General features: G+C 35.5%; 1 protein-coding gene across 1 annotated transcript; it reads right to left on the reverse strand.

Annotated features, from left to right (window-relative positions):
* Positions 1-10,826: 10,826 nt before the first annotated feature.
* Positions 10,827-11,426, reverse strand: LOC144566017 (uncharacterized). The gene is made up of 3 exons (XM_078315874.1): positions 11,254-11,426; positions 11,001-11,151; positions 10,827-10,919 (listed from the first exon to the last, which is right to left on the reverse strand). The coding sequence occupies exons 1-3, from the start codon at positions 11,424-11,426 to the stop codon at positions 10,827-10,829; spliced, it is 417 nt and encodes a 138-aa protein (XP_078172000.1).
* Positions 11,427-14,593: the final 3,167 nt, after the last annotated feature.

Consider the following 14,593-nt stretch of genomic DNA (forward strand, 5'->3'; position numbering starts at 1 on the left):
CGATTCGATTATAGTTCAATTGCTCGAATTGGATGCTCGAATTGCTTGAATGCTCGAATTGCTTGAATGCTCGAATTGCTCGAATTGGTTCAATTGCTCGAATTTAGGATTAGGATTATGATTTATGGTAAAATTGCTTGAATTGCTTGAATGTGATATGGTTCAATTTAGGGTTTATGGTTGTGAATTGTGAATTGCTTACAAAATTGAGGGTTTATGGTTCAATTGCTTGAATTGTTTAAAAATTTAGGGTTAGAGTTTATAGTTTAAAAAATATGCATTTTTTTTTAAATTATTTTTGTGATGCTTAGGGTACGAAGAAAAGTTTCAGTGACAATAAGTTTTATTTGTTTTATTTGTTTGTCGATTTTCACAATAAGTTTTATTTTAAAAAGTAAATTTGACAATAGTTTTTATATTAATTATATAATTAATATATTATATTCTTAATATATTAAATTCTTATTATAATAATATTACATAATTTGTATTTTTTGATTAATAATTATTGTTAATTTATAATTATACAATTAGTATTTTATTATTAGTAAAAATTATTAATATATAATTATATAATTAATATGTTATATTCTTAATACATTAAATAATTATTATAATAATAATATAATATACTATGTTACTGATTAATATATATTTTTTGGTAAATGTAGTATGCCTAGAGCTAGACGGTGGGGAGTACGAGCTGAGCCTGCAACGAGTCCGGCTGGAGCGGGTCCAGATGCTGTGGATCCAACTAGAGCGGGCACGTCCCCGGTGGATCCGACTGGAGAGGGCCCGTCGTCATATGATGATACGACTGGTAAGGGATTTGAGGATTCAACTGGAGCGAATCCGTCGTCTCAGGCCGGTTTTACAGATGGTGTGCATGATCCTGACACATTTAGTCCTCTTCTATGGACCCATCATGTTAAGCACCGCGTCTCATTGGCATCTGTTGAGGTACATGATATTTATACTTAATGTAAATAGTACTTAAAAAATGGCACTATTTGAGTCTGACAAATTGATAATAAATACAGGATGATGTCATGCTTACAGTGAGGCACCGCAGGTCTGAGATTCTGTTCGTTCCCCATAAAAAATGCAGCGATACATCTTAAACCTTGGGTTGTATCAGCTTGCCACCATGCCACAAAGTAAGATCGATCAGTCTCTGATGCATGGTCTAGCGGAGAGATGGCGACCTGAGACTCGTACATTTCATCTCCCGGTCGGGGAGATGATAGTCACCCTTGGTGATGTGAGCGCCTTATGGGGTTTACATATCGATGGCGACCCCATAGGTGGCATCTCAGACCATCAAGAGCTGCAGAGGATGATACCGGAGTTGTTAGGGTGTGATCCGAAGACTCTGCAGAAGAAATATAAGAAGAAGAAGGGGGGAGGAGGAGTTCCGCTATTCTGGGTATTGTATTTCTCTAAAGGCACTCCGGTCTCACTTCTTCCAGAATCAGATATTTCCTGAGACTGCTGACATTGAGGCGGTCAGGAGGTACTATTACACTTTTTAAATTAACTTAGTAGTTCATTAACAATCTCAATTATTTATATTGATTATTTTATATTACAGGTACACTAGGGCGTATGTGCTGGATTTGTGTGGTGCTGTCATGTTCGAGGATTCCAGCGGTGACGCGGTTCCGATATGGAGAGGTGATTGTGTGGCCCCGTTAGACACAGATGCAGAGGTGATTGGCTCCCATAGACCACAATATGGAGTGGAGATGGAGCACGACTTTGAGGCTGGTGGGAGTGCATCTCAGACTGCAGATGACTTTGTCTCTGCATTATTTGGCGCACCGCCTCCTGCCACTTATGCTGTAAGCTGCGAGCAAGATCCATGGGAGCTGCGTACACAGCCCGCCAATGCAGAGTCAGCTGGTCTATTTGATCCATGGGCAGCCAGTACAGGTACGCAGCACATGTATACGGGGGGAGATGAGGATATGGGAGAGGAGGCATTAGGAGATGTGAGTCCGCAGAGGCAGATATAGAGGCGCGTGCAGCCACACAGGGATGGCAAGGGCATAGCGGCTCCTAGGTTGTCTCCATCCGGAAGGAAACGACGAGGATGATTGTAGAGTTTTTTTTATTGCGATATAGTTATGACTGTAGTATTTTGACTATGGGACTATTGTATTATATGTTTCTGATTATGTTGGCATTATATTTTTTTATTTTATATTCATGTTGGTATTATATTGTTTGCACTTTACATTTCATCATTATAACACAGTTTAATAATACAATTAAAGTTCAACAATACACTTAAAGTTCAACAATAGAATTAAAAGCGCAACAGTACACTTCAAGTAATTATATTGAAACTAAGAAATTATATTGAAACCGTAATTTTTGTTTGCGACCCACACTCCCATTTAAAAAACTAACATCTTTTCTTTAACAAACTACATTAAAAAAAACAAATTTATAAGTATTACATGACATAATAACGGGTACAGTAATAAATGGCTAATTGGAAAATAATTAAAAAGAAATTAAAAAAAATACAATTTTGCTATGGGCCGCCCGTCCCTGGGGCGCCTCAGTTGGCATGTGGGCCGCCCATCCCTGCCCGTCCCTGGGGCGCCTCACTTGGCATGTGGGCCGCCCATAGTGGGGGCGCTCCACTGGGTTTTTTGGACCGCCCGAAGCCTAGGCTGTCAGGGCAATTATAAAAAAAAACTGCACACAGGGGCATTTTTAAATTTTTTTTTTAAGGATATTAATAAAAATGGCCGCTATTATTGGTATCGTGTTTGTAAATTGCAATGAGAACATCTTATAAGAGAACACAAAACATCATAAAAAAATATATTTTCATACAGAATACTAGACTAAATAACAAATAATATTTCTTAATTCATAAATTTACATGTTATTACATTTTTTTTAAATGACATATATATATATATATATATATATATATATATATATATATTCATAAAAAAATCTCATACAAAATTAAATATTAAATGATAAATAACATTATAAAAAATAGAAAGAAACGAAGACATTATCAATCAATTATTAATCAATTAAAAAACTCCTTAAATAACATTCAAAAAGTAGAAAGAAATCAAAACTAATAAGAATGATGATATAATTTACATATGGCGAGTACGTGTCTAAATAAATTTGGACTCTACATGTAAAAAAACATAAAAAAGATGCATAGAATCTGTTGTTCTAGCAATAATTTTTTCGTCTATTTGACTAATTTGCAAAAACATACAATTATTGAATTTTACGATTTCTTCTATTTTTGAAAGATATGCAGGTTCAAGTCAAATGGAATGGCAATATGGAATACTTGAACTGAATAAATCATGAAGACACTTATGAAGAATACAAATTGTAAAATCATAAACTTGGTAAAGTAAGTTTGAGGCTGTTTAAACGGGGAACAAACGTTGGTAATGTTTGTAAAACGTTGTAACGTTTTCAGCTTGTCAGAAACACTGAAGTAACAGCTTGATCAAACTCAGAAGCAATTTAAAACGTTATAACGATTTGAGAATGTCAGAAATGCTAAACTACAGCTAGATCAAATTCAAAATTGAATTACAAACATTGGTAACGTTTGTCAATCGTTACAATGATTTAATTAAATCAGCGTTGTAACGTTTGACAAAAGTTGTAACGTTTTAATTAAATCTGAGCTTCAAAAATTTCTATTTTTGATCAAGATTTTACAATACAAAACGTTACATAACGTTTTACAATCGTTGGTAATGTTTTACTGAGCTATCAGAAAATTGAAACCCTAAATCACATTTTGAACTAAAACGTTTGTAACGTTTTATGTCAAACAGCTCATTTTTGAGCTGTCTCTATAAATAGGGCTTTGGGCTTTCTTCCCAAAGCATCTTAGTCAATCCTAAACTTCTAAAACGCAATTTTCTGATAGCTTAGCTTACTTCATTGTTGTGAGAGCTTAAAACTTCAAAATCCTTCAAACAATCTCAAACCCACTTCACTAATCTTGAGTTAGATTAGGTTTAGAGATCTTTTGAGTATTTATCTTAAGTAGCTTAAAACTTTGAGACCTTGTTCTCATCTCTAGTTGGCCAGTTGACTTCCTGCTTGGATTGCAAGGGCTCAACGGTTCACAAGTTGTAATCATTTCGTATTGGGTAATAGAAAGACGCACCTAGAAGAGGTTGCGAAGCCCCGGAGACGTAGGCCTTTGTTTTGCCGAACTTCGTTAACATCCCGCGTGTCAAATTTCTCTAAACTCATCTACTTTACTTTCAATTGCATTTATTTTTAGTTTTTGAGTGATTAACGGTGCATTTAGTATAACATAATCAATAAAAGACAAATTATTTGATTGGAGAGTTGATATTTGATCGAAGCTGAATTAGGGGCGATTCGGGTTAATTTTGACTCGGTCAAAGGAACCAAAGAAGGAGACAGGGAGTTGGGCAGAGCGGTCATTGATCCAAGTAGCGGTAATTTTAAAGAACAGTATAGTGTTGGATCTGCACCAATTAAAAGAAAATGATCGTTGGAATAATAAAGCACGCTGACAGGAGGGTCCATGAGCGTCAAAAACAATAGAGTTCGTTAAGTTCGTTTGACAAATAAATGGATGAAGCCACGTTGGTGCTGAGATGTCAGTATGTTATGCAATTGACGAATCTGCTGAGTAGAAAGTTGTATTTTTTTTTTTCAATTAGTTTCACCTATATAAGGCCAATACTTGTAACAAATTTGATTGTGAAATATAATATTTTGTGTCATTTGACTCATTTTTCATTTTATCTCCTTCTATCATTATTACTGACCTAAGCTCAAATTGTTGAAATCCGTCCAAACAGCTGGTTCTCCGGCTCAATTATGGATCTAGACTGGATTGTCAAATTGTATATCTGACATGGTACCATTGCTATGGTTTTCCATCTTCTATTCTTATCGTAGATGATTGCTAATTATCGGTAAAAAAAATCGTTTATTTTGCATCTAGTACATAATGTGTGTATATATATATATATATATATATATATATATATGAGCTAGGCTACGGTGAGTTGCGAAGTAAAGCGACTATTTTACTTCACGCTCATATTTTGCGATTTTAAAGTTCAAAACGTCGATCCGAACCGTTCATCTTGTTCTTCATATTGAAATGTGCTTGAAGACCAAATTTTATATTTTTTGAAATTTTTTTTACTATTTATTAGGCAATTTTGAAAGTCGCTGATCTGATGGTCCAGAAAATTTTACTGTTTTTTACTGTTCACAGCAAAACAGCAATTTAAAAAAATGCTTAATAAATAGTAAAAAAATTCCAAAAAATGTAAAATTTGGTCTCCAAGCACATTTCAATATGGATTAAATATCTAACGGTTCGGATCGGTAATTTGGACTTTCAAAATAAAAATACAACGTGAAGTAGAAACGCGTTTTACTTCGCAACTCACCGTAGACTACCTCTATATATATATATATATATATTTTTTTTTTTTGGTTTTTTTGTTTTAAGATTTATACAATATTTATTACTCAAATGTAAAATATTCACTTGTTCGTAAAGTCAAATTGGTAGCAACACAGTAGAACATTTTTTAATTGATTTGGTCGGTGAGTATAAAATCATTGCAGCTTGTTATATTCGTGTTTAAAATAAGTAGAATTTGTAGAAAGTAAAATTGGAGATGATTAGTAGCGAAGATTTTTATTAATATCCCTGAAACAAATCAAAATTTTAAAAATGCCCCTGTCCCCAATTTTTTTTTAAAAATGCCCTGACCGCCTGGGCCCAGGGCGGCCCAATATTCCCTGTGAGGCGCCACCCTATGGGGCGGCCCATAGCACAAGTGAGGCGCCACACAGCAGGGCGCCTCATGTGTGTGTTGATTTAAACCCCGTTTTCTGCCTCTGTCACTTCTCGATTTGAGAATTTCGCTCGAGGCGAGAAACTGAGTGAATAGGTATGTTTTTTAATTATAATAATTAGTCATTACTGTAGTTATTTTTTACTGTTGTAATTACTGTTGCGTACTGTACATTTACTGTTGCGTACTGTACATTTACTGTTGCCTACTGTACATTGTCTGTAGCGTACTGTATGTTTAGGGTAGCAATTTAGTTGTACAAGCACTGTAGCGTACCGTATATATACTGTAGCAATTGCTGTACACGTACTGTAACAACATTGTAATTTTTTTTAATTATTTTTCAATTAGTCATTTATTTTTCAATTAGTCATTTATTATTGTACCCATTATTATGTCATGTAATACTTGTAATTTTTTTTTTAAAATGTAGTTTGTTAAAGAAGAGATGTTAGTTGCACTGTATGTCGGCGGCAAGCTAGAAAGGGATGAAGATGGCGTGCATTACACGAAAGAAGTCGCATTTGGCTTCGAGATTAATGAAAATACCACATTTGAGGAACTGAAGAAGCTAATATACGAAAAGACATATGTAAACCCCAACAGGTATGAAATAGAATTGGCTACACGGATTGACAACTCACGTGTGGGGGGTAGACCTTACTTTGTTAAGTTTCCAATAACAGATGCCAATTTGTGGAGAGTTGTGTATACTCAATTTGTGGCTTGTGGGGTCCCGGTGATGGACATATATTCGAAGAGGGTTCCCCGGACGAGGGCTGGACCTTCAAGTTCGGCTGGGGCGGGACCTTCAGGTTATGACAATTCGGGTTATGACAACCAGGGGTACCACCAGCACTCCCTTTATGACAACCAAAGGTACCACCAGCACTCCCCTTATGACCACCAGGAGTACCACCAGCAATCCCCTTATGACAACCAGGAATATCACCAGCACTCCCTTCAGAAGGATGGATAAGGAAGGGGAGGAGGAGACACAAACGTGCTATAATGACCATGGACGAGATGGGTGGTAGGAGGCCATCGGGAAATCAGGCTCGCCGTTCCGTTTCTGACAGGCGCAACACAGGTATGTAGCATTTTTCGGAATTCATTTATGATTTTATTATATTACTAACTGAATTGTATTCTTATTTTCAGATGCCATAAACGCGCACAACGAAAGAGAAAATGCTAGAGTTGTTGCTGAAGCAACTGGTAGAACACAACCCCCCTCCTCCGAGCCAATCATCTAGTAGCCAAGCCTCTACAAGTAATGCCGCACCTGCAGCTCATACCAGTACAACTAGTCGTTTGTTAGGTTTATTGAGACGTCGTGGTAGGGGCAGATAAACTTGCTATTTTGCTTGTGTGAACTTTTTTGTTTATTGTAATATATTTCTGATTGTAGTATTTTTACTATGGGACCGCTGTATTACATTGGCGCGCATATTTTATGTTGTTTGCACTTTACATTTCGTTATTGTAACACAGTTTAATAATACAATTAAAGTTGAACAATATAATTAAAAGCGTAACAATATAATTAAAACCGTTAGATGTTCAATCTATTATAAAATATGCTTGGAGACCAAATTTTACATTTTTTGACATACTCATAATATTTTATTTTTTGACATACACATATACATAAACCCTAAACTTTTTTCACAAAATTATTCAAATCAAAATACTAAGATTTCTCTAAAAAAAAAAAAAAAACACACACACACACACATGAGGCGCCCTGCTATGTGGCGCCTCACTTGTGCTTTGGGCCGCCCCAGGGGGTGGCGCCTCACAGGCTTTTTTGGGCCGCCCGAACCCCAGGCGGTCAGGGCATTTTTAAAAAAAAATTGAGAGCAGGGGCATTTTTAAAATTTTGATTTGTTTTAGGGATATTAATAAAAATCGCCGGATTAGTAGTCTAGTACTTTGCTATTTTGTGCCAAACTTGATAAACGCACGCCTCGTTTTCCTGCCATTTTTGGGAAGGGCGAATTTAGAAAGTTACCATTCATTCATTCATTCACAAAGCAATAGGAAGTTGTTGTATTGTACCGCGGCACAGCACAGCGCCGATTGAGATATTTGCAGGTACTGAAGAGAGGAAATAACAAGGAGAGGGACTTGTTTGATTAATAAATAGCACTGCTGCAGTCTATCTCCAGCTCTATCTCTAGCTCTAGCTGCGCTGGTTATCGTTATCGCCTCTTCTTGGATGGGTCTTATCCGTTTTCTTTAATTTTTATTTTATTTTATTTATGCGAGGAACGTAGGCTGGCCTGTAATCTAATTTCCTTTATTAATAGAGACAGGCATACAGAGGCGGAGCCAATGTACATCAGGGGTAGGCACTTGCCTATCCCTGGATTTGAAAATTTTAATACGAACAGGGTAAAGTTTTACTCTGCCTACCTCTAAAATTAGTTTTGCCTACTCCTGGATACAATTTCTTATCCTCACTCAAACCCGATCCAATTGACTCTAAGTTAAAATAGATTCACCCTAAACCCAAACCCGCTAATCATAACTCAACCCGTTTCTCTTTTGGACAAACGCGTGAAGAAACCCTGGCGAATCTGGCGATTCTGAGGCGATCCACGATCGGCCGGAAATATAGAGGAGAAAAGGTAAACTGGCAGAGGAGAAGATACGCCACCCTCCGCCACTGCTCCGCCCTTGATTTCCCTCCTCCAGTCCTCCGCCACTACCTCCGCCCTTCGCCACTGATCTCGTTCGTCTTTGATGCTACTGTCGATGGGAGGTAGGTTGGCGTTTCCATTGGATTTTGCTTGTGTGTGGATGCAATTAGTTAAAATTCGGTTTAGGTTTTGTTCTGTTTGACTAATTAAATTGAGATAAATTCATCTCACTTTATCTCAAATATTGTCCCTTCTAATTGTTTTAAGTAAAATTAGACAATCTAGGCAGTCCAATTTACAACCAACAATTTCTATTTCTCTGTGACTACTTGCTGAAATTTTCGTTGTAATTGATTGATTTCTCATAACATCTGAATCTCTGAGAGAGAACATGTATATGATGATCAACTCTAGGTCCCAAATTACAATTTTGGATTAATGCCTACTTGTTTTGTAATCACAGATTAGTCTAACACTATGCTAACTCTTTCTTTCTTGGAGTAGTATCACAATATATTACTTTGCAAAGGAAGGACCTAATTGGAAAAGAGAATTTTGGGCTCGTCAGCTCGTCTGAACTGGAGGTAACAAATGTAGGATGATGAATCGGGGAAGGATTGCGTTATTTGCTTGTCAGAGCTAAGAAATATTGATGCGCTACCTTGCCGGCATATGGTGAGTACATCTGATTCTATATTTAGTTCAACAATTTCAGTTTCCATGTTGTATTGTGTATATGGTCTCAACATTTTTCCTGCATTCTTTTCTTTTATTCGAACCCAAACCCGAACCCATCAGTTCATTTCAATCCAAACGCAATTTCTGCCTACCCCTGGCTCAAATCCTGGCTACGCCACTGCAGGCATATATATATATTAGTATTGTGCCCGTGTGTTGCAACGGAGACATTATAAGAGAACAAAGCTTATAGAATGAAATTGATAAATTGAGCAAGTGCACATGGCGCCATGGATGTTATCTAAAATAAGAGATTTTTAAATCATGTCATATGGACGATAATAAAGTCCAAAAGTACATATAGATATGGATGTAATAAAGTCCAAAACAAAAATATCTCAATAATAAAGATATGGTCGTAATTGATTGTTCAATCTTATCATATAAGTATATTGATTTATTTTATTTCTTATTTGATTCCTTTTTTTTAAAGTGAAATCTGTAGGTATATTAAATTAAAAATTGAAAGATACCTTAACAAAAAAAAAACATCAGAATCAATTTCGAGATCGATACAAGTGATACTGGTGATACAAGTGATACTTAATTGATAACTACATATCGTAATAAAAGAAAATTCGCAGACTTAAATTATTTCTTCAATTCTCTTAGAAATTTTCAATTGCTACTAATTTTTATACAACTAAAAACTTACTGAGGTCAAAATAGTACACGGTGCTATAATCTTTTGGGATAAGAAATAGAGGAATATGATTGTAAATTCTTTCGTGTCATGCATATTTTTTTTCACTTTTTAACTACCAATAAATTTTCCAAATATTTTTTCACTTTTTACCAATAAATTAAATTCCTTTTTTTTTGTCAATTTTTTATTTATTTCTTATTTGGCAATTTAATTAGGATCCTCCCTTATTGTTAGATAAACATTTCAGATAATATTGTCACATCATGATAACTTGAATTAAGCTCTCTAAAGCAAAAAATAATAAACATAAATTAAAGCATTTGGTATGATAGGAAAATCTCAGTTTTCTTGCATACTGGCACCAACAAGAGTGCTTCAACACGGGACTTGAGAATTAGGCATCCAATAAAATTCGAGAGATATTCTGAAAAATGCACTTAATGAAACACACAGTAAGTAGCTTTGTTGAAACACTTTATTAAATCAAGTAGAACTATTTATTACATCAAGGAGATACTTGGCTTCTTTTGCTAGATCAAGAGGGGTGGCATAGATGTAGATCGTGCAATTTGACTTCTTCTATTGTTTCCAACCATCACAAACATATTATATTTATTATAAGTAATTGACCGAAGATGCTCCAATATAACAACATGAGAATTATCCTAAAAACAAAACAAATACAAATAAAAATTGACAAATTGGAATTTAATATGGAAATATAGTTGAGAGTAGGAGAAAACAAACTAACTTTCTTAAATAGCTCAAAGAGAAAATTTGTCTTGCATCCCAACAATTTCTCGCCCACCTCATCAAAAATTGTGACATCATGACAACCAGTATGGTCTATAATCTCCATTTTAAATACATACCTAGAAAATAAGATATTTAAGTTTGAACATCAGCACATCCAACATAGGCATATGAACATACTTATCAATAACCATGAAAATATATCTTTCCTTCATTAACTATATCTTGAAGTCGATCCACTTCAACATCATACATGGAAGCCTCCAATTTTGTTCCCTACAAAAACATTTAAATCTATCTTCTTGTACCAAAAAGTATAAGAATAGAGAAAAGGAATTTAAACCAAAGAAACGTTACCTTAGCATCAACAAGCAGTAGCTTCATTCTTTTCTTTGACGGATAGTGATGAACATTAAACTTTTGCTCAACTCGTGCACACAAGTTCCATTTGCATAATCCATAGGAATGAAGAACAGTAAATGGAGGAAATGGTTTCTTCCTCTTCAATCTATGAAAATAGCAAAAATAAATAAATAAAAGAGACCATGAACAACAAGCAAAGACGGATGATATAATCTTTATAAGTTGAACTTTCATAAAGCAAAAGTACCGTTCATGAGACTCATTTTCTTCATTCTTCTCATTAATTTCTATTGTAAATTCCTTTTGTCCACTCGGTTCATCTTCTCCTATAGTAACTGTGACAGACGTCTCAACAATATTGGATTGTAGATTGCTATTAGTGACATCCTCATTCAAATGAGATCCACTTTTGGTTGTCATTTAACAGTATCTAGTACCATCAAAAATTAAACCAAAGAAACGTACATTAATCAGGTATCTAGTGAGTAAAAAAATAGTAAAGGGCCAAAATTGCTTCCAAAAAATTGACAACAATTGTCAAACCTGCAACATTACATCATGTTGTATTTTTAATGATGTGATGAAATAAGCTAAAATATTTGGAGGTATAAATGTAGGAAAAATATGTGCCTACGAGCTGGTACTACTGGTACAACCAGACCTGACTGGCATAATGAAATGTAAGTTAAGGCAGGTGAAACTGACCGAAAAGGGCAACACCAAAATTCTTTCTAAGTACAGCCGTGTACTCTAATGGCATAGAATTTTGGTTTCTCGGATCAATTCAAGCCTAGTGATCTCTAACAGAAATTTCCTTTTGAAAAGTCAACCAAAAAGATAGGTAAAGCTAACTAATGCCATCAAGTTCAGTAGCAACCAAAGTCAATTTAGTCAACTAATGACATTTCTGCCTTTTTTTCAAAAACAAAAAAAAAAATCATCTTTTTCACATAAAGGTATGAACGGGTTTCATGTTTAGATAATATCACAGGTTTCACACCACTCCAGCAGCTGAACAAAATCATTTCACAAATAATGTTTGGTTCTCTTCGTCTTACTTTTGTCAGTATGGACTTCTGAATGATTTTATTGGGGTTTCTATGAACTCTAATCATTACATACATGCCAATAAGCTCAGGTGCAGATAAGAACAGACTGTAAAGATCAAAACCACCTAGCTTGTGAAATACTTATTGAGCAATACAAACTATAATAAGTCCTCCTTTCAATTCCCAAAAATGAAATCATTTCTAAAGCAAGCTGCACAACATTAAAGTTCCAATTTCAAAATAATCTCAACTTAAAGGATCTTACCCAGCTCTGTAATCGTCTGAACAAATGAAAAGAAAAACATAGATGGAATAAGAATCACAAAGCGGTCTTCTTGGCAAAAAAGAAAGGGGAGTGGTCAATATCAACTTTTTGAATTGTACCAAAGCGAGACACATATACAATCCAGACCTAGAAGAGAGAAACAAAAGAAATACCTAGCAATCAACTCCAAGTTGAACAATGGCAATTAACTCCAAGTTGAACAACGGCAGCCACCACCCCTCTTAATAAATCTTTAGAGTTTCTCCTTCTACTCACATCTCCATTCTATTATTTAATCTCACGGTGGTATCTATAGAAAGAAAAAAAAAATAGAAATAAGGACGTGAAATAGGGAATGACCATCGGAAAGAAAGAAATAGAGAAAGTGTTTTGGTTTGAGAGAGAGAAATAGGAAAAAAAAAATGGAAAGTTCAAATTTCGTATTTAATTGAGCAATACAAACTAACAGATGGTCATTCCCTAATTACAAACAGATGTTGTATCTAAATAAGAAATGATTTCAAATTTCGTATCTATACAGATGTTGTATCTAATTAAAAAGAGAAAAATAGGGAAAGAAGTAAATAAGGAAACAAAACAATACAGTACGTTTCAATTAAAATTAAATTTGAGAATATAATTTTTTGTGTGGCGAGTATGTTTTGAGTTAAATTTAGGCTTCTACACATTATTCAGATATATTTAATCAAAGAAAGGCAGATTATGTGATTGGAGGACTGAGATTGAATCCAAAATTTGAACTTTGAATTGTAGCCGTTGGCGGATCGGACACCCAACGTGCTTAATAATAGAATGGATATATATATATATATATATATATATATCTGAATAGTTGGATCGAGAAGGGACCATTGTGATGAAATAGTAGCTCTGTACAATTATAAATTATTGGAGAGCTGAGGAGTTGGTAACGTAGAGATATCTATCGGCTGCAGAGCTTGCGATAGAAACTTGCTAAGGCTAAACGCGTATGAATTGAAATTGGCGGATGAATGACGCAAACTTACTTTTCTCATTCTTTTTTTTATTTGTCATTCTATCTCGCGTCAGGCGAAATCTGGATTAGCTAGCTCATGTATTTCGCAGAATTTAAATTTTAAAATAAACATCTTTTCGTATTTGGGCCAACTTGTATTGTATTGTATTGTACTCAATGTTGTAAAATACGGTTTTGTTCATTTTGCGGAAGGTCACTTCATACTGTATATGCGGTATGCGGGTGTATATGCAGATTAGAGGATTGCTCTCGGGTAGGGTACGGGTACCTCGGGTACACTCGAGACGGGTAACGGGTAGGGCGGGTACGGATAGGACGGGTACAGGTAGGTCGGGTAATTTTTTAAAAAAGTGTACCCTACCCGTTTCAAACCCGTGCCTGTCTCGGGTAACGGGTACCTCGGGTAGGGTACGGGTATTTTTTTTTTCGGTTTTTAATAATGTTTTTATGTTTTTTTCGGTTTTTTTTTTTTACTTTTTTTTTCATTTTTTTTACTTTTTTTTTCTTTTTTTCGTTAAAAAAAAAAAAAAAACCGGAATTTGACCCGGGTGGGTCTGGCCGGGTTTGATTTGACCAGTTCGGGCCCGGTTTGTCTGAACCGGCGGCAAAACATATTTGAATTTTGAATTAAAAAAAACGGGTAAACGGGTAAAGTTGGTCGGGTAAATGGGTGCAGGTACAGGTAAAACGGGTGCGGGTAGGTGGGTTTCGGGTACGGGTAAGACGGGTACGGGTTGGGCGGGTTTTTTTCTCAAATCTTTGAGTCCGGTCCGTCTCAAACCCGTACCCGTGTACCCGTTTACCCGCCTATACCCGGGCACAGGTACAGGTACCTCGGATAACGGGTACGGGCCGGGCAAAACGGGTATTACCCGTTCGGGTTTTAGCAAATGTCTAATGCAGATTTATATGCAAAAGTACACTTACAGATTTACTATGCTTTGTTAAATAAGTATAGATAAAATAAAACTAATTTATATCTAAAGATTTGTTTAGTCTAGTGGTTTGTGTTATTTACCATATTATAATAGGTTATAGATTATAATCTCCTCCACCGCAAAATAATTTTTAGGCCTTTTTTAAGTCTGCATGGACTGTATGTGTGCCCGTATATTCAAAACTGTATGAGATTTTGTACGCGGAAAACCACTGCGTAAGCATATGCGGCCACATTTTAAAACACTAATTGTACTTGTATCAACACAAGTCCATGTATCGTGTATTGTTCTTTAGGGGTGACAACGAGCTGGCTCGT

The sequence above is a fragment of the Carex rostrata genome, chromosome 15 (assembly GCF_964058835.1).
Source record: "Carex rostrata chromosome 15, lpCarRost1.2, whole genome shotgun sequence".
Lineage (NCBI taxonomy): Eukaryota > Viridiplantae > Streptophyta > Magnoliopsida > Poales > Cyperaceae > Carex > Carex rostrata.

Coding starts and splice junctions, on each gene's coding strand:
- LOC144566017 (XM_078315874.1), bottom strand. CDS start 11,426: ATGACAACCAAAAGTGGATCTCATTTGAATGAGGATGTCACTAATAGC. Junction 11,152..11,253: donor GAAAATGAGTCTCATGAACG/GTACTTTTGCTT, acceptor CTATTTTCATAG/ATTGAAGAGGAAGAAACCAT. Junction 10,920..11,000: donor TACTGCTTGTTGATGCTAAG/GTAACGTTTCTT, acceptor ATGTTTTTGTAG/GGAACAAAATTGGAGGCTTC.